At 37.8% G+C, this 20,987-nt stretch overlaps 1 protein-coding gene across 1 annotated transcript in view; it reads left to right on the top strand.

The window, feature by feature from the left end:
- The first annotated feature begins 1,372 nt into the window (after positions 1-1,372).
- LOC131598231 (uncharacterized) overlaps positions 1,373-20,987 on the top strand; it is a 51,807-nt gene continuing 32,192 nt past the window's right edge. Inside the window, exons 1-3 of the mRNA XM_058870850.1 lie at positions 1,373-1,851; positions 1,932-2,048; positions 2,149-2,319. Of these exons, the coding sequence (XP_058726833.1) occupies positions 1,684-1,851; positions 1,932-2,048; positions 2,149-2,319 (456 nt within the window). The 5' untranslated portion in view covers positions 1,373-1,683. The remainder of the gene's footprint in view (positions 1,852-1,931; positions 2,049-2,148; positions 2,320-20,987) is intronic.

Genomic DNA, 20,987 nt, shown 5'->3' with positions numbered 1-20,987 from the left:
GCGGGATCAAGCGCACTTGTATGTTCTGCACAATGAGATTGAGTTTGAGCTGTATGTTGAAATGCACAAGGTTGTTCTCCGATATTTAAATCCGAATAAAAATGAGAATTGGATAGTAAGAGAGCACAATCGAAGTTTCATTCCGTGGTTTAGGGAACATATTTATTCAAAGTATCGTTCAGATCCTGCTTCAGTAACAGAAAGGTTGAGATGTTTAGCATAGGTCCAAGTATAATTGTGTTTTCTTATAGTGCATACGCAATTAATGGATACACATTTTATACCAAAGAACAGGATGATAAAAGTACTATGCAAAATAGTGGTGTTACCTTGGTAGCTGAAGCAATGCACATATCAAGTGCGAATGACTTAAATCCGAAATTTGCAAATTTGTCATATTTTGGGGTTATTGAGCGCATTTTGGTGTTTGGTTACGCGAAGTTTTAGATTCCTGTATTTGGTTGCAAGTGGGTTGAAAATAATAATGGCATACGAATGGATAAGTCGGGATTTTTGCAAGTGGATCTCAATAGGGTGGGGTACAAAGACGAGCCTTTCATTCTAGCCTCTCAAGCTAAACAAGTGTTCTATGTCAATGATCCGACAAGTACAAAATGGTCTATAGTGCTTTTATCTAACAAAATAGTTGATGAAAACATTGGAGTTCAAGGTGATATTGGTGTTGGCATTGAATCTTGTACAAGAAACAATCAAATTGAGAATGAATCTTGTACTAGAAATGATCATAATGAGAGTATTTGGATCAATCCAACCGTTCGCGTTGTTAAGAGACGCGTAGAACACAATCCTACCAAGAAAAGAAAGAGATGTTAGTGAAAAAGGTAATAGTATGCATATTCTGACTAATGTGTTTTATTCAATTTGTACCGATTGTTATATATTCAATTTGTATAGTTTTTTTCAATTTGTACTTCGATTGTTACAATACTTATTCAATTTTGGTGCATATTTTCGTTTTGTACATAACTTTTGAACCATGTTTCCGTTTGTTGACTTCTTTACATGTAACTATACTATTTTGATGATTCCGGAGCTGCTCATGCACTTATCTTTACATTTCGGGACTGTTTTTTTATCGGTTTTGCTTCTGCCCGTAATCAAAAGTCGGGCTTAGGGTCTGAATTTTGGAAAACCGACTTCATTTTTGAGTCCGTGAGGTCGTTTTACCATAGCCATGTAAATTTCGTTCAATACCGCCAACTTTCTTTTTTTGACGCTTATTCTGATTTCACCAATTTCGATCCAGATTTACTTGTACATGCATGGTTTGACTTCCATTTGACTTGTATAATTTGTTAACTTATTAATAGAGTACTAATGTTCTTTAGTTTGTTTGATACAGGTTCAATGGCTAGTAATCAAGAAAACTCACAAGATAGAGATGCTCCGGATACAAATTCTCCACCTGATACATCATCAAAAGAAGTTGCATGAGGCATCACCATTATGAAGGGAATCATTCGACATAGAGACCAAGGATTAATATATAATTTGGAATGGAATTATGATAACCAACCAATTGGTCCTAATTCTGCAAAGTTGACAAGCTATATTGGTACACTTGTTCGTTTGCATATTCCAGTTTCCATAGCTAAATGGAATCTGAAAAAGCAAAGAGTTGGACGATAAAAAAAACATAATTTGGGACGAGCTTAAGGTATCATGTATGGTTGTTGTTATTATCTTGACGAAGAAGATTGGGTTGAGTTTGTAAATCAAAGAGATGAAGTTTTTCGGAAAAGGAGTGCCACAAATAGTGCGAGAGCATCAAAACCCACGTATCCATACAAAAAAGGGCGTTTGGGATATGCACGCTTAGAGGAAAAAATTGTAAGTAAATAGAAATGCGTTTTAATTAATTGTCTAAATGTGTTTTATTTGACAATTTTATCATTTGTGTCAATGCATAGTTAGAGGAGTCGAAAAGTGAGGAAACCTCACTTCCAGTACATGTGTTGTGGAAGGAAGCTCGTGTGGGCAAGAATCAAGTTGTCGATCCCGATGTTCAAAGAGTTTATGCTGAATGTGTAAGTATAACATTGTGTCTTTAATTAAATCAAATGTTTTTTAATATATAATTAATTTTTTATATCCACTAATAATTATTGAAATGTAAATGAATTACAGGAGACCATGTCGCAATCGGTATCCACCGGTGAGGACCAGGATGATAGGAGCGTACTTAGTAGAGCACTAGATGCTCCTGAGTATCCTACTCGGGTGAGGGGTAAAGGTCATGGTGTGACTCCAACCTCTTTTTACAAGCATTCTAGGAGAATAAATCCTACTAATGAAGAAGTGTTGCAAAAATTGCAGGAATTACAAGCACAAGTCTCTGAATTGCAAAGAGATAAAGATATGTATATGAGAGAAAAGTGCAATACTTCATCGGTGAAAGAAACTAGTGATAAAGCTAGTATCAACTGTCAAAGAAAATTTCCCGAGGTAATTATAAATTTTTTCCTTACAAATTGTTCTATTTTATTAATGATAATGACTCTATATTTACTATTGGTTTATGGCATTTCATCTTGCCAACTATACTTATCGTCACCGACTTATCGCCTAGTTGGAAAGGGAAAATTGCACAACACTTTGGGAGATTTGCTTCACCATAGACCGCTCCCGGATGGACACCTGAAAGTATCAGTTGATGTTGTATTAGATCATGATGCGGTGCTACCGGTACCTGACATGGTCTTAGAGACAACATTGATGCGAGATGCAATAGGGTCATCTGTTGCATGGCCCTCGGAGATCATTATTGTGGTGTCGTTTTCTTTACCTCCCCGTTTCACTTGGGAGGACGGCACGCTAGACCCTTCACGCGAAATTTGGAAGGAGAATGCGCCCGTGGTGGGATGAATTTTGTTTCAGTTCTTCCTACGATATCACACGAACTTTCTTATTTGTCCTACGAGTAGGAAAGGGGAAAAAAGATCTCAACTAAACCCTGGGAGTTTGCTAAGTGTGGGGATTTCACCTAGACTAGAAATTCTGGAGTCCAGGGGGTCGGTTATACATAGGGAAGTGTTTAAACACCCTACGTATCTGTAGTACTCTACAGGAACCTTCTCTATGTCATTGTGATTGTGTTTATTGCTAATGATTGGGAAAGTTTCTCCTTTGTGTTAGGAGAAGGAATTGAATTTGATTAAAGAAAGACAGACAGACAGACAAACTGACTATTTTTGGTATTTTATTAGCTCGCTGAGATTCCTTGTGAACCTCATGCCTACATATCCCTAGTGGAAGTCAGAGCTTAATGTAGTTCGGGGAACTAACTAGGGAAATTAATTATTTTTTGGTGCCTTGCTTGAAGCTCAAGGTTGAAGCTTGGAATTAAATCTCTGTTTACAGTAAAGAGACATGAAATCATCTCTACAGAGAGGTATTTGTACTATTCTACCACAAAAATTTAAAGGAGTGACAGAATAACTGAATTCATTTCATTCAAGAGGGGGACCTTACTTGTGTATGTGCAAGTATACCAGTCAAATGCCTCTTAAATGAAAGAAAGATGCTCATCCAAATTAGGGAAAGTTACCACATGTCTGGGTTTTACTGCCAGCTCATGCCTTTCAAAATCCTAAATGGGAGACTTGATTAAAATTGAAATTGAAATTGTAATGTTTGTTTGTTTGAATGTGGTAGAGTAGTAAAAATATCTCTCTATAGAGATAAAATATGTCTATCTACTGTATAAAAGATTTGACTTTAGCTGGCTTGTATGAGGCCCAAGCTTGAGGCTTTTTGATTGATTAATTATTATTAATATTATTGACTCTGGGAGATGACTCCACTGGGGATTAATTACAGGGTATTTTTATGTTCTGTACAAAGCCCATAATTGAGGCTGACTCTACTTAGGGAGACTCTATTTGTGTGCCTTGTACAAAGCCCAAGGTTGTGGTTAACTGCTGAGGATAATTGAATGAATGACTCTATTTTATGTGCCTTGTACAAAGCCCAAGGTTGTGGCTGACTCTAGCTAGGGAAAACATTATTTTCTGCCTTGTACAAAGCCCAAGGTTGTGGCAGACTCTTTTTTAAACTGAGTATGGATGACTCTATGGGGAAAAGATCCTAGGTGTTAGGAATCTTTGACACATGAAAATATGGTTTATCTGCCTTGTACAAAGCCCAAGGTTGTGGCTACTGAATGATGAAGAACTCACTGGGGAGACTCTATTATCTGCCTTGTACAATGCCCAAGGTTGAGGCTGACTCTTGACAGGGGAGTTTTATTGTTTGGTGCCTTGTATGAAGCCCAAGGTTGAGGCTAACTGTTTTTGTTGGTTTCGACTCTACTGGAGAGATTTTATTAAAAGACTGTTTTTCTTTGGAAGCTAACCCTTTCCAGGGATTTTGACTCAGCTGGAGAATTTATTTGGTAAAAGACTGACTTTATCATGTTTTTTGGAGGCTGACCCTTTCCAGGGGTTTTGACTCTTTTGGGAAATTATCTCCTAAGAGAGATGAATCTTTATTTTTTGACATTTTTATTAATTGACTTTGGAGGCTAACCCTTTCCAGGGGTTTTTGTTGAAATGGAGGTTGATTTTAATTGACTTTGGAGGCTAACCCTTTCCAGGGGTTTTATTAACATGAAAGAATGTGTGGAAGCTAACCCTTTCCAGGGATTTTATTGAAATGGAGGTTGATTTTAATTGACTTTGGAGGCTAACCCTTTCCAGGGGTTTTATTAACATGAAAGAATGTGTGGAAGCTAACCCTTTCCAGGGATTTTATTGAAATGGAGGTTGATTTTAATTGACTTTGGAGGCTAACCCTTTCCAGGGGTTTTATTAACATGAAAGAATGTGTGGAAGCTAACCCTTTCCAGGAATTTTATTGAAATGATTGGCAGAAAGATTATCTAGTGGAGACTTCTTGTTTAAAGCCCAAGATGAAGGCTGACTCATGCTGAGGAGAAAATAAACATAGATCCTAGACTCTGCTAAGGAAGATTGATGAAGATAAGGGTGACAGAGACTGTCCATGTCTCTCATTCCAAAAATGTACTCAATGTAAAATTGAGACAAACTTAGCTTGTTTAAAGTCTGGTTTAAATTGGAAGAAACTCACCAGGGTAGGCTAAAAGGTGACTAAAGACCTGTTCCTATGTTTATAAGAAACCTATTGGGTCCTTGTATACAAGCTCAAGAGGAAGCTGGAAATGCTTTTAAGAAGCCTGTGGGTCCTTGTACAAAGCCCAAGAGGAGGCTAATCGAGGGTCCTTGTTATAGCACAATAGAAAGCTATGTAGTTATGAACTTATTTTGGCTCTAAGCAAATGGGTAAGAGGTTTCACCGGGAATAATTCCTCTTTGGGTGGGTGTGTCCTATATTTTGGATTCTAAGGTTTTTACCAAGATGTTTCACCGGGAATAATTCATCTTGGGGGGTTTGAACTACAGATCTCTAATTAGGAAAGAGCCTTCACCGGGAAGACATTCTCAATCCTAGGTCATATTCCTATAATATATATATAGTTTAACTGTCCTAGGGTTTATACTCAAACGTAGTTCTAAACTAATATATGCACAGTTTATATTTGACAGTAATTTAAAGGGTTAATGAACTTTTTGATCCTTTTAAATATTGCAGATTTCGTTTTTAGTCCCTCCAAAATTTTCCTTTAAGAAATCGTCCCTTCAAAATTATTCGTCTAAACTATTGGTCCCTAGCGTCAAATTTGCTAGAGATTAGCTACGACTTTAGCCACCAATTAGCTACGAAATTTGACGTTAGGGACCAATAGTTCGGAAGAAAAATTTTGAAGGGACGATTTCTTGAATGAAAATTTTGGAGGAACTAAAAATGAAATTTGAAATATTTAAAGGGACGAAAAAGTTCATTAACCCTAATTTAAATAAAGACTGTAAATTGAAAGCTTGTAAAGCCTAACCTGGATGGAGTGGAGGCCATTGAAGAAGTATGTACAGAGCCTCAACAGTAATTTTGTTGTTTTGTTGATAACAGTTGAGTATATATAATAAACAGTTAATGGTTTTTGAAAACAGAAGAAGTGAAGATGGACAAAGGTCACATAGGTATCTGAAGAGTTTCACCGGGAATAATGCCCTTCAAATACCAGAAGAATGTTTTGAAAACAGAAAGAAGATTTTGAAAATACAGTTTTGAAAACAAGCTAAGAAGAGAAGGTTTTTGGGACTTACACTCTATTAGAGGCCCAGTACTTTACAGTACTGGTGTAAAAGCAATTTGAAAAATGATTTGGAATGATACAAGGTTTTGTTGTTTGAAAACCTTAATCGTTTGATTTATTCGGAGATTGAAAACCGTTTTGAGAATTTGACAAAAGTCAACTTAACTAAGATAAAAATAAAGATTTTTTACTTAATTAAGACTTAAACAATTAGGGTTTTATCATAAACTTTATTTACAAAATGATTAGGTTAAAACAAAGTGAATATATATTTAAAGTATTTAAGAAAAACACTTAAAACATACTATTTTAAACCTAATAAAAATATATGAAATAAATAATATTTTTATGATTTTTTTTATTATTCATAAAATAGATATATTAAATGACAAGTGTGTGAAAAATGAAGTGAAAATAAATTAATTTGATAGGTTAAATAATTGGTTAAAGTTGTGAAGAAATTAAATGGGAAAAAGTGGTAAAAAATAGGGTTTTGTCACCAACCAGGTTTGAACCCACGCCCTTTGTATTACCAGCCCAAAACAACACCACTGAGCCAACGCGCGCTTGGTGTCATATGCATGGTTCCATTGCAATTCATATATTACTCAAATGCATAGAAGCGAAAAAAGAAATAAAATCAAAAGGTCTGGGGCGAGGGGGATTCGAACCCCAGACCTTGGGCACGCGCAACACACAAACACTCTTTACCACTGGGCTATCACGTTTTAGTCGTTAATGAAACAAGTATCAATCAAAATAAAATAAACTTAGACCTGAGTTTGAAAATTGCGCGCCATCACCATCTTCGTCTTCAACCTCAAGCTCTCAAATTTCAAATTTATGAACTTGCTCATCTCTCAACCATTTGCAAAGATGTAAAGACCGAACTTGCTCTAAATTCACTCACGATTCTAAATATGTAACTATCATAAATTTATATCAACTATATCTAACTAATTTACCAGAAATCGTGAAGAGCCCTAGAATTTCAAAATCAAATTAAATGACTATACTGAAAGATAAATGAATGGTGATAGAGGGTTTTCAATCCTCTGATGATGCTGAACAAGATAGAATCGAGCTATTTCACAAAGAGTGCTTAAATTAGAGAGGTGAGGTTCAGAAACTTACCTCTGAAAATGGAGGTCGTGAGGATGATAGAGAGCACCTGGGATTGAATGAATGATCTCAATAGCTTCCCTGAGACTCAATGATGCTAACTGGATGCTTATTGGAGCTTGAATCCTCCTGAATTGCTCTATGGACCTCCCTCGATTTCAGCTTCAAGTGAACATGGAGGTTGTTGAATTTGGAGTTACAGATGAGCTGCAGCCATCTGGTTAGCTTCACTATGACCTGAGGAGTGTGCCTGGATGATTGGCTTGGCTCGGAACCTCCTGAATTACTCCATGGACCTCCAACTGCAAATGCTCCAAAGTGAGAGCAACAATGGTGTTCCTCCACTTACAGAAGTGATCCAGGTGCTTGGATCACCTTAAATGACCTCCCTTGAGATGTTAGAATGTTCACTTCTCAAAGATGAGCTCTGGTTTGAAGAAATCGATTCTTCTTGCCAAAGAACTTTGAAAAACAATGAACATGAGAAGAGAAAGAGAAAGCAAGGAATATGGTTGCTTTGGTGTGTTTTTGAATGAGGAATGCCTCTGTATTTATAGGCAAATGGATGCAGATCAATTGGCTGTGGTGAGCTTGCTTAGTGTAGTGAGTTTGGTTTCTTAGCCATGAAGAAATTCAAAGAATCTCCAAAATGCAATGATGCATTTTCGAGCCAGCTCTCCCAACCATTGATCTTGCAGGATCTTAGGGAACATTTCTGATATGTAGCAAGTTTCTATTGGCTTAGGAGAAGATTCCAATTGGTGAATCATTGCTTATCATAAATTCTCAAAAGTAATGATTACATAATCACATGTTCTTGCTTTTGGGAATCTTCTTCAATCTTCATGCCATGGTGAAAATGAATGCATGGTATTGTTTCAGACATGTGATGGGTCGTGTAGCATCCATTAGTGAAGCAAAATGCACAAAATTGCAAAGTTCCAATTTGCACATGACCTATAATTTTACTTCATGAGGCCAACTTTGAACAAGCATAACTCCTAGCTCAAATTGAATTTGGAGAAGGTTGAACACAATTTGGAAAGCCCTAAACATCTACTTTAAATCATTAGTTTATGTCTTCTTCAGAATCATTTGGGAAATTTGTGAAAAATGAGCCCAAAGTTGGATGAAAACTAGGTTAAAACACTTAGAAAAATTTCTAAGTGTTTATGACCTAAACTTCAAAATTTCCAAAACTTCATAAATGATTGATCTTTTGAAAAAAGTTCCTTTGTAAGATGTTGTTTTATTTTGCAAGATCTACAACTTTCATGTTGGAAGTTTTTTGAGTTGTGTAGGTGAAATTTTGAGTTCTCACCATGCCTTCAAAAACCCTAATTCCCGACTTTTTGCTCCTTGATGAATTTCTTTGAATTTCTTTGGTCAAATGACTTTAATATCCATATATTGATGATATTGATCTTTGAAAGTCATTTTTTGACCAAAAACCTTAAAAGTCAATGATGATCCCACACAGTTGACTTTTCCTGACAAAGTGAATTTTTGGACTTTTGTGTAGAAACAAGATCTTATACTCAAATGAATGATGTAAATGGATTATATTGAGGTAGTAGAGATTCTTGAATCATGTCTTGAGTTTTGGATCCATGCCCTGATTAAAAGTCAACTATCTTGGTGAATTAGGTCAAAAACCCTAATTGTCGACCAGAGGACAATGATGAGTGTAGACTTTGAATTGAGGTGTAATGTCCAGTGGATCTTGTCATAAGAGTTATTTGAAGATGATTAATGTCTTTGAATGGTTTCCTGGGGCTTTTTAGGGTTTCCCAAAGGTGATCCCTGATTTTAGTCCTTGATAGGCTCCAAACCCTAGTCTGTTGATCTGAGTAATCCTGTACTTAGATGACTGGGTGTCTTAATCAATCATAGGTGTAATAATGAGGCTTTTGAGTCTCATGATTGTGTTAGAGACTAATCCCTCTATTGATTGATCCTTTGCCTGAGTTTTCTTGTCTTTGAACACCCTCGATTGAATGTCAGGCTGTTCTGGGTACTTGCTTTGACTTGATGAAAAATCCTGAAGATATGTCATCTCAGGGGGGTCAAAAATTAGGGTATGACAGATGCCCCTATTTAAGTTTCTTTTATCTGGAGGGAGAGAGATTGAGATCTCGATTTCTCCTGCGTAAAAGAGACTTAAATATCAAAGAATGCCCGAATTTTGAGCGCTCCTGAGATGATAAAATCTTTGCATGATTTAACCCCGTTGTCGCACTTGGCGGGGGATGAGGAGACAAACTCCTGCAGAAATACTTGATGTGGATTCTGGTGAATGGATGGCAATGTAGGATGCGCAATCCATCTTTTTTAACTAAGTGTTGACACTTAGAAAAAGGTAAACAACCTACCCCTTGTTTCGGATGTCCATATCTCGAAACTGGTCCCAGTTGCGTTTGGACAATATCTCAGATAAAGAGAAAATCTCCAAAGGTTTGTTTCCTCATCAAACTTCTCATCAGCACTTGGAGACGAGACGCCATTTGATGGTAGTAAAGAAACTTCAAAGGTTTGTTTCCTCGTCAAACTTCTTATCAACGCTTGGAGATAAGATGCCATTTGACGGCTGTAAAGAAACTTCAAAGGTTTGTTTCCTCGTCAAACTTCTTATCAGCGCTTGGAGATAAGATGCCATTTGACGGCTGTAAAGAAACTTCACCATCTTCCCTTTTGACTTGACGTCTTTGAAAGAATGTCATATGGCCTCATGATCTTTTGAGGGGCTAATGACTTTGTTTGAAGGCGGACGAACTGTTTTCGGGGTGAAAACTGCCATTCGTCAACTGATGCCTGGGGAATCAATGAACTGTTTTCCTAAGAGAAAAACTGCCATTCATCGACTCTGTGGGGAGTTAAACATCCCAGAAACAGACAAACTGTTTGAAGAAACTGCCATTTGTCGATCTCTTGAGTATTTAGCAGACAAACTGTCTTTTCTTGGGAAAAGACTGCCATTTGCCAATTGCTAGGGGAGCAAACTGTCTTCTGCTGAAAGAGACCGCCATTTGTCGACCCTGTCATGAAAGAAAGTGAGCAAACTGTCTTCTGCTGAAAGAGACTGCCATTTGCTGACGTTGTTATGATAGAAAGTGAGCAAACTATCTTCTGCTGAAAGAGACTGCCATTTGCTGACTTTGTTATGATAGAAAGTGAGCAAACTGTCTTCTGCTGAAAGAGACTGCCATTTGCTGACTTTGTTATGATAGAAAGTGAGCAAACTGTCTTCTGCTGAAAGAGACTGCCATTTGCTGACTTTGTTATGATAGAAAGTGAGCAAACTGTCTTCTGCTGAAAGAGACTGCCATTTGCTGACTTTGTTAGGGAATCTGAACTATCTTCTGGACGAAGACTACCATTCGCTGACTCTGCTGGGGAATCATTTGTCGATCTGCTGGGAGATTCTGAATTTTTCTTTGACAAAAAAGTGGCATCTCTCGACTTTGCTGGGGAAATACCAAACCTCTAGGGAATTCCAAAATGTGAAGCAGACTATCTTATCTGAAGAAGACTGTCGAATGTCGCTCTACAGGAGAATCTCGGCTAAGGAATTCCAAAAGTGAACAAACTATCTCTTTGAGGGAGACTACCATCTGTTGACTTGCTTGGGGAGATCCTTGTGTATGAACTGTTGTCTCGAAGGAAAAAGTTTCTCCGGAACTTGCAGGGGAAACTTGAGTTCATGCCTTAATGACTTAGGCATTCACAGGATCAAAGCCTGATTCGGCTATGCAATTATGATGTAATGTATGTTAGAACAAGATTTGTTCTGATCAATTATCTTAGTTTTGATGATAACAATAATATGAATTTTGCTTAAGATAATATGATACTCTAATCCAATGCAATTTCCTTTTCAGGAAATATATAAAGAGTATGCATAATTCAGCGCTCAGAAGATGTGTCTCAAAGGGTTCAGCATGCAACATCAGAACATGGTCTGGCAAGACATCAGAAGATGGTCGAAGCAGAATCAGAACATGGGTCTATGGAAGCATCAGAAGAACATGAGATCAGAAGCACTGAAGCTCAGAAGATGGTATCACGCAACAGAAGCACTTCACGGTCAGAAGATCAGAAGATGCTATGCACCAAGCTGTTTGACTCTGATGATATTCAAACGTTGTATTCACAAACATCAGATCAGAAGGAAGTACAAGTGGCAGGCTACGCTGACTGACAAAAGGAACGTTAAAGCTATTAAAGGCAACGTCAGTAGACACAGCGTGAACAAGGCTCGAGGTAGTTGACAAAAGCGTATAACATTAAATGCGATGCTGTACGGAACACGCAAAGCATTAAATGCACTCAACGGTCATCTTCTCAACGCCTATAAATATGAAGTTCTGATGAGAAGCAAGGTTAACGACTCTGAACAAGATTATTCAAATTAACTTGCTGAAACGCTGAAAAACTCAAAGCTCAGAATCTTCATCTTCATCAAAGCTCACTACATTGCTGTTGTAATATCTTAGTGAGATTAAGCTTAAATGATAAGAGAAATATCACAGTTTGTGATTATAGCTTTTAAGAAGCATTTGTAAACTCTTGAATTGATTACATTAAGTTGTAAGGAACTAGAGTGATCGTGTTGATCTGTATACTCTAGGAAGTCTTAGAAGTTTTCTAAGCAGGTTGTAACTAGAGTGATCGTGTTGATCTGTATACTCTAGAAAGTCTTAGAGGGTATCTAAGCAGTTGTTCCTGGAGTGATCAGTGTGTGATCAGTAGACTCTGGAAGACTTAGTTGCTGACTAAGTGGAAAACCATTGTAATCCGTGCGATTAGTGGATTAAATCCTCAGTTGAGGTAAATCATCTCTGCGGGGGTGGACTGGAGTAGTTTAGTTAACAACGAACCAGGATAAAAATAATTGTGCATTTTATCTTTATCGTTCAAGTTTTTAAAGCTACACTTATTCAAACCCCCCCTTTCTAAGTGTTTTTCTATCCTTCAATTGGCATCAGAGCGCCGGTTCTAAGGTGCAAGCACTTAACCGTGTTTAGAAAAGATTCAGGAAGAGAAAAACGCTTCATTTAAAAGATGGCTGGTGAAACTCCAACAAATCCACCTGCATCTACATCTGGCTCTGCTGAGCAATACAATGGTAACAATGGTTATACTAGACCGCCGGTATTTGATGGTGAAAACTTTGAATACTGGAAAGATAAACTGGAAAGTTACTTTCTTGGTCTAGAAGGTGATCTATGGGATCTTCTGATGGATGGTTACAAACATCCAGTAAATGCCAATGGCGTAAAGCTAACAAGGCAAGAAATGAGTGATGATCAAAAGAAGCTTTTCAGGAATCATCACAAATGCAGAACTGTTTTGCTGAATGCTATTTCTCATGCTGAGTATGAGAAAATATCAAATAGGGAAACGGCCTATGATATATATGAGTCCTTGAAAATGACTCATGAAGGAAATGCTCAAGTCAAGGAGACTAAAGCTCTTGCTTTAATCCAGAAGTATGAAGCCTTCAAGATGGAGGATGATGAAGACATTGAAAGGATGTTTTCAAGATTTCAAACTCTTACTGCTGGATTGAGAGTTCTTGACAAGGGATACACAAAGGCTGATCACGTAAAGAAGATCATCAGAAGCTTACCCAGAAGATGGGATCCTATGGTGACTGCATTCAAGATTGCAAAGAATCTGAATGAAGTTTCTCTGGAAGAGCTGATCAGTGCCCTGAGAAGTCATGAAATAGAGCTGGACGCAAATGAGCCTCAAAAGAAAGGTAAGTCTATTGCATTAAAATCTAATATCAAGAAATGCACTAACGCTTTTCAGGCTAGAGAAGAAGATCCTGAAGAATCAGAATCTGAAGAAGAAGATGAACTATCCATGATCTCCAGAAGGGTAAACCAACTCTGGAAGAGCAAGCAAAGGAAGTTCAGAGGCTTCAGAAGTTCAAAAAGATTTGAACATGGAGAATCTTCTGATGACAGAAGATTTGACAAAAAGAAGGTCATGTGCTATGAATGCAATGAGCCTGGACACTACAAGAATGAATGTCCAAATCTTCAGAAGGAAAATCCCAAGAAGAAGTTTCATAAGAAGAAAGGTCTTATGGCAACCTGGGATGAGTCAGAAGATGATTCAGACTCTGAAGATGAGCAGGCTAACTGTGCGCTGATGGCGACAGAAGATGACGGATCAGAATCTACATCAGAATCAGATTCTGAAGAGGCATTTTCTGAACTTACTAGAGATGAGTTAGTTTCCAGTTTAACTGAACTTCTGGAACTCAAGTCTCAGATTAGTCTCAAATACAAAAAGCTGAAAAAGCTATTTGAATTTGAAACAAAGAAGCTTGAGTTGGAGAATTCTGAATTAAAAGGAAAACTTTTAAAATTATCCAATGATGTTGGATCTCCTTCTGATTCAGAAAAATCCACTCCTAGTCTAAACCATATTCTGAAAGAATATGATTTAAGTTTCAGGAAGTTCTTATCTAGAAGTATTGGCAGAAGTCAGCTAGCTTCTATGATATATGCCGTGTCTGGAAACAAAAGAGTTGGCATTGGTTATGAGGGTGAAACCCCATACAAACTTGAACCTGTTGATGAAATGAAACTCACATACAAGCCATTGTATGATCAGTTCAAGTATGGCCACTCCCATGATATTAGGCACACTTCACATGCTCAAAGCTTTCACATAACACACACAAAAAAGCATGTGACACAATCTAGGAAATATCATGAAACTCACATTAAGAATTATCATGCTGTTTCTCCTATTGCTTACAATGTTAAACCCAAGTTCAATCAGAACTTGAGGAGAACTAACAAGAAAGGACCCAAGAAAATGTGGGTACCTAAGGATAAGATTATTCCTATTGCAGATATCCTTGGCTGCAAAAAGGACAAAGCACAACATGTCATGGTACCTGGACTCTGGATGCTCACGACACATGACAGGAAGAAGGTCTATGTTCCAAGACCTGGTGCTTAAGTCTGGAGGAGAAGTCAAGTTTGGAGGAGATCAGAAGGGCAAGATAATTGGCTCTGGAACCATAAAGTCTGGTAACTCTCCTTCCATTTCTAATGTACTTCTTGTAGAAGGATTAACACATAACCTCTTATCTATCAGTCAATTAAGTGACAATGGTTATGATATAATCTTTAATCAAAAGTCTTGCAAGGCTGTAAATCAGAAGGATGGCTCAATCCTATTTACAGGCAAGAGGAAGAATAACATTTATAAGACAGATCTGCAAGATCTTATGAGTCAGAAGGTGACTTGTCTTATGTCTGTTTCTGAAGAGCAGTGGGTTTGGCACAGAAGATTAGGTCATGCTAGTTTGAGAAAGATTTCTCAGATTAACAAACTGGATCTTGTCAGAGGACTCCCTAATCTGAAATTCAAATCAGATGCTCTTTGTGAAGCATGTCAGAAGGGCAAGTTTCTCCAAACCTGCATTCAAGTCCAAAAATGTTGTTTCTACCTCAAGGCCATTAGAACTCCTGCACATTGATCTGTTTGGCCCAGTCAAAACAGCATCTGTCAGAGGAAAGAAATATGGATTAGTCATCGTAGATGATTATAGTCGCTGGACGTGGGTAAAATTCTTGAAACACAAGGATGAGACTCATTCAGTGTTCTTTGATTTCTGCATTCAGATCCAATCTGAAAAAGAATGTAAAATCATAAAGGTCAGAAGTGATCATGGTGGTGAATTTGAGAACAGATCCTTTGAAGAATTCTTCAAAGAGAATGGTATTGCCCATGATTTCTCTTGTCCTAGAACTCCACAGCAAAATGGAGTTGTAGAACGAAAGAATAGGACTCTGCAAGAAATGGCCAGAACCATGATCAATGAAACCAATATGGCTAAGCATTTCTGGGCAGAAGCAATAAACACTGCATGCTATATTCAGAATAGAATCTCTATCAGACCTATTCTAAATAAGACTCCCTATGAATTGTGGAAGAATAAAAAGCCCAACATTTCATATTTCCATCCTTTTGGATGTGTATGCTTTATTCTGAACACTAAAGATCATCTTGGTAAGTTTGATTCCAAAGCTCAAAAATGTTTCCTTCTTGGATATTCTGAACGCTCAAAAGGCTACAGAGTATACAATACTGAAACATTGATTGTGGAAGAATCAATCAATATCAGGTTTGATGATAAGCTTGGTTCTGAAAAACCAAAGCAGTTTGATAATTTTGCAGATTATGATATTGACATATCAGAAGTTGTTGAGCCAAGAAGCAACGCATCAGAAGCAGAGCTTCTCAGAAGCAAAGAATCTGAAGACCAAGTATCAGCCTCTCTGGACAATCTAAGCATTTATGAAGAACCATCTGCCAGAAGATCATCCAGACTCATTTCTGGTCATTCAGAAGATGTCATTCTTGGAAAGAAGGATGATCCAATCAGAACAAGAGCATTCCTTAAGAACAACGCAGATTGTCAGTTAGGTCTTGTGTCTTTGATCGAGCCAACTTCTGTTGATCATGCTCTAGAAGATCCAGACTGGATAATTGCTATGCAAGAAGAACTGAATCAGTCTACAAGGAATGATGTTAGGGATCTTGTTCCTAGACCAGATGGATTCAATATAGTCAGTACAAAATGGGTCGTCAGAAACAAGTCCAGAATGAGAAGATGAGAAGTTCTTATGTATAAGTATCTTCTGAAATGAAACTACTTTTATAAGAAGTTCTGATTGAAATCAATTAGAAATTGTGATTCAGTTATTACTAACGTTTTATTGTCTAAGTTGATTCAGAATCTCTTTAAAAGCAAAACAGCTGTAACTGGCTATCCAGATGGTAAACACGTGTTCACTATTCCTGGACGAGCGTGCGTGCAGTTGAGGGGACGTCCACTTAGGTAACTGTGCAAATCATGTCTTTTGTCATTATTATCTCTCCTCACGTCACGTAACATTAAATGCTTTTCATCATTTACTTTCTTTCAGTTTTCTTTTTATATTCTTCAAAACGGTTCTTTTCCCTCTTATATTTCTCTCACTTTGCATTCAGTTTTGTTTTAGTTCTCTCTCTTTGCATTCATACCATAAACCCTAGCAGTTTCCAATATCCGCTACTTCATCATGAATCCATCGTCAAACTCTGGGAATCAAAATGATGATCGGAAACAAAAGAGAAAGGCAACTGATGAACCAGAAACCAAACCCAAAAAGATAAAGATCACCTATGACCCTCTCAAGGTGAACTCAATCGAAGCTAAGTTATCTGGAAACTATTCTAGACGTGTGTTTCAACCCCCTGGTGAAAGCCCTCCATCATCTCCATCGTCTTCCTCATCTTTTTACCTTCTAGACTCAACTTCCTCCTCATCCAACCCTTCCTCACCCTTAACCCATACATCAGAGATTTCTTCACCTCTCTCACACCCTTTTCCCACCAGAACACCTAATCCCTATAGTGTTGTTCTTCCCGACTCCAGGTTCACTGTCATCCCTCCAACCCCTACCACTCAATCATCTCTGGAGCTTTTACATTCTGATGTAAATGGCTGGTTGGAGATCCTGGGTGCTGCTTACCTTAACCATCTGGATGAGTATGCTACGAGCAACCTTTGGGATACCTTTCTTCAGGACTTCCTGGCTAAGGCTACAGACACTCAGAGAAGGATCCTGTCTGAAGCTCCTGGTCCTCGAGGTTTTTGGTTGGAAGTTGGTGAAAGCAGCCATCACCACCTCATCAGGAACAGAAGCGTTCTTGAGAAGAAGATACTTGCAGAAGAGATGGAAGAAGAAAATCTCTGCAGAGACATCGTGGTGTGGAAACCATGGTTTCCTGTGCTGACTGGAGATTTTCAGTGGCTATTTAACTGGTTCAGAATGAACCCTTCTAAAAAGGCACCTCACATGGTCTTTCCAGTAGTGGTCTATCGTGCTGGAGTTGCTGGTCCTACTCCTCCAACAAACCTAGCAGCCATTCTTCAAGCGTTGGAAGTTGGAACTTCTGAGCTGCCTGAACCAGAATATGCTAAGGCTACTTCTGAGTCAGACTCAGATGAGGAAATGGAAGATGTTCAAGCTGACGATCTTCCACAAGATCACCCTGCTGAGATTGCTGTCCCTTTTGGCAGAAATTCGGGTGCCTCTTCTTCTGGTGGAACCTCAGCTCGGTTGGAGACCTTGGAAGCTCTTCATCTGAATCAAGCTATGCTGGCTTCGCGTTTGGACGCGCAAGAAGCAGCCAATGCTGAGTTTCGCTCCTTCATGGCAAGGCAAACTACAAGCACTGAAGGGATTCATGATGTTCTGGCACGGATTTTGCGTAGGCTAGGATCTTAGTCCTTTTGTCTTAGTAGTTTTCTTTCCTTGTTGCATCTGTTCCTTCCTGCATTCCAGTTTGTAATCTTTGTTTTTGATTATTAATGAAAAAGTTTTCTTTGCTTTTACATTCTAGTGATTTTATTTGTCGTTTTATACATCTGAATCTTTTAAAAATATTCTTTTTGATGTTATGACAAAAAGGGGGAGAAGATAAATGATAAATGATTTGATTAATCTATCAGTTGCTGGGTAAAGCTCCCACACATTTACTAACAAGAACTGCAAGTTCTATATGGTTTTTAAGTGTTGTGCAGATATAAAGAAGAAGAGAATCTTCAGAAGCAAACACTAGAAGCAAAACCATAAGAAGAGTTATTCTGTAAAAAGAATAAGCTCATGGAAACTAAAGCAAGCTGAGTGCTATCAAGCTTCAGATATCAGAAGCACGGATAATAGAATTTGATCCATATTTGTCTACTTGTCTTGACAAAATTCTATTTGCTCTGATACATTATTTTAGCCTATATAGCTCTGATATATATATGGCTCTGATACATATCATGTATTTTAATATACATTTTATGTTCTGACTCGTTCATGCTGACTTTTGTCGTTTAGTTTTTGTTCTGTAACATTTCAGGATGTAGAGATGCTCTGATGATGCTCTGGTACATTCAACAATGTTCTGATACAAATCTAGCATGAAGTGATGTTGGTAGACATTCAAAGTTCTGAAGCTATCCGAGGGAAGCAGAAATCAGAAGATGTGAATGTTCTAAAAGATCCAGAAAACTCAAGTTCTGAAGCTGTCCTGAATGGAAGCAGAAATCAGAAGCTGTGAATGTTCTGAGGATCGAAGAAATTCAAGTTCTGAAGCTGTCCTGAATGGAAGCAGAAATCAGAAGCTGTGAATGTTCTGAAGATCAAAGAAATTCAAGTTCTGAAGCTGTCCTAGATGGAAGCAGGAATCAGAAGCTGTGAGTGTTCTAAGGATCTAAAGAAATTCTAGTTCTGAAGCTGTCCAATGGAAGCAGAAGTCAGAAGCTATGAATTCTCTGAAGGCAGAAGCTTATGTGATCGTCTCTACCGAAATAATCAGGGAAGTCTTTTATTAAAGTTCTTCGAGTATTTATTTCAGGGGGAGATTGTTAATCTCAGGGGGAGACATATTCACATGCTTATGCTATAGCTGTGTAATTTGTCTTTTGCCGACTGCTCTTTCTGATCGCAAATTCATATCATTTATATATGTTTTTGTCATCATCAAAAAGGGGGAGATTGTTAGAACAAGATTTGTTCTGATCAATTATCTTAGTTTTGATGATAACAATAATATGAATTTTGCTTAAGATAATATGATACTCTAATCCAATGCAATTTCCTTTTCAGGAAATATATAAAGAGTATGCATAATTCAGCGCTCAGAAGATGTGTCTCAAAGGGTTCAGCATGCAACATCAGAACATGGTCTGGCAAGACATCAGAAGATGGTCGAAGCAGAATCAGAACATGGGTCTATGGAAGCATCAGAAGAACATGAGATCAGAAGCACTGAAGCTCAGAAGATGGTATCACGCAACAGAAGCACTTCACGGTCAGAAGATCAGAAGATGCTATGCACCAAGCTGTTTGACTCTGATGATATTCAAACGTTGTATTCACAAACATCAGATCAGAAGGAAGTACAAGTGGCAGGCTACGCTGACTGACAAAAGGAACGTTAAAGCTATTAAAGGCAACGTCAGTAGACACAGCGTGAACAAGGCTCGAGGTAGTTGACAAAAGCGTATAACATTAAATGCGATGTTGTACGGAACACGCAAAGCATTAAATGCACTCAACGGTCATCTTCTCAACGCCTATAAATATGAAGTTCTGATGAGAAGCAAGGTTAACGACTCTGAACAAGATTATTCAAATTAACTTGCTGAAACGCTGAAAAACTCAAAGCTCAGAATCTTCATCTTCATCAAAGCTCACTACATTGCTGTTGTAATATCTTAGTGAGATTAAGCTTAAACGATAAGAGAAATATCACAGTTTGTGATTATAGCTTTTAAGAAGCATTTGTAAACTCTTGAATTGATTACATTAAGTTGTAAGGAACTAGAGTGATCGTGTTGATCTGTATACTCTAGGAAGTCTTAGAAGTTTTCTAAGCAGGTTGTAACTAGAGTGATCGTGTTGATCTGTATACTCTAGAAAGTCTTAGAGGGTATCTAAGCAGTTGTTCCTCGAGTGATCAGTGTGTGATCAGTAGACTCTGGAAGACTTAGTTGCTGACTAAGTGGAAAACCATTGTAATCCGTGCGATTAGTGGATTAAATCCTCAGTTGAGGTAAATCATCTCTGCGGGGGTGGACTGGAGTAGTTTAGTTAACAACGAACCAGGATAAAAATAATTGTGCATTTTATCTTTATCGTACAAGTTTTTAAAGCTACACTTATTCAAACCCCCCCTTTCTAAGTGTTTTTCTATCCTTCAATGTATGCATGAATATTATGATAAAATGTAAAGTGAATGTGAATGGAATTGTCGCGGATGTAAAATCCTAAGATACGACTTGAATTCTTGTGGATCAGAAGATGTCCTCTTCTTGGAGTTCGAACTCTATTGGGAATATCTGGTTATCAGTTGTCCGCTGTCCGAAATGAGTAATATGAATTGAAGTAAAGATCCGTCATCGGGAGATGTTCGCAAAGCGACCTCATGGGGAAATCTTGGTTCCCGGAGTCTCAACCGTTCTCGGAGCAACTGTTTGCATCCTTCCTATTGTTTGTAAACCTTAGAAAGAAATTTCACCTTTATTTTTGCAAGTAAATTCATTTTATTTTATGAAAACATTTGTTTCAAGAAATTGACTGTTTAAACTTAAAATGCATTCCAAGAAACTGAATAAGACTAGATTGTAAAGGAAAAGCACAAGGCTCAAATTATCATATATGGAATGGTAATCAGCCAAATGCTTGATTCCATGGAGTATTTACAAAGTTGGAAATTGGTAATTTTCGGGAAAATGGCTACGATGAAACGTGACGACCGTTATCTTTCCCTTCCACTCTGAGCTGTGCTGTATTCGTGCTTCGTAGAAGATGACCTACTGCTGATGAACACTCCGCTATGGATTTTTGAATGATCAAGTTTGTCCTGAAAACAGTTACTTGCCATATATCCCTAACTTTTGCGTAAACTACCCCTTTCGGGTTTTAAGTCTACCGGGATTGATTAATAATAATTTTTTTTATGTCTCTAATTTTTGCCTGAATCGCCCTTTCGGGTTTTCGATTCACCGAGACGCTCTTTTTTGCCTAAGCCGCTCTTTACGAGTTTTCAACTTAGCGAGCTGTTCTTTTGTTTATTTAGGCGAAGTATTTCTTGACTGCGT

The sequence above is a fragment of the Vicia villosa genome, linkage group LG4, assembly GCF_029867415.1.
Source record: "Vicia villosa cultivar HV-30 ecotype Madison, WI linkage group LG4, Vvil1.0, whole genome shotgun sequence".
NCBI classification, from domain to species: domain Eukaryota; kingdom Viridiplantae; phylum Streptophyta; class Magnoliopsida; order Fabales; family Fabaceae; genus Vicia; species Vicia villosa.
This window is presented reverse-complemented; position numbering and strand designations above follow the sequence as displayed.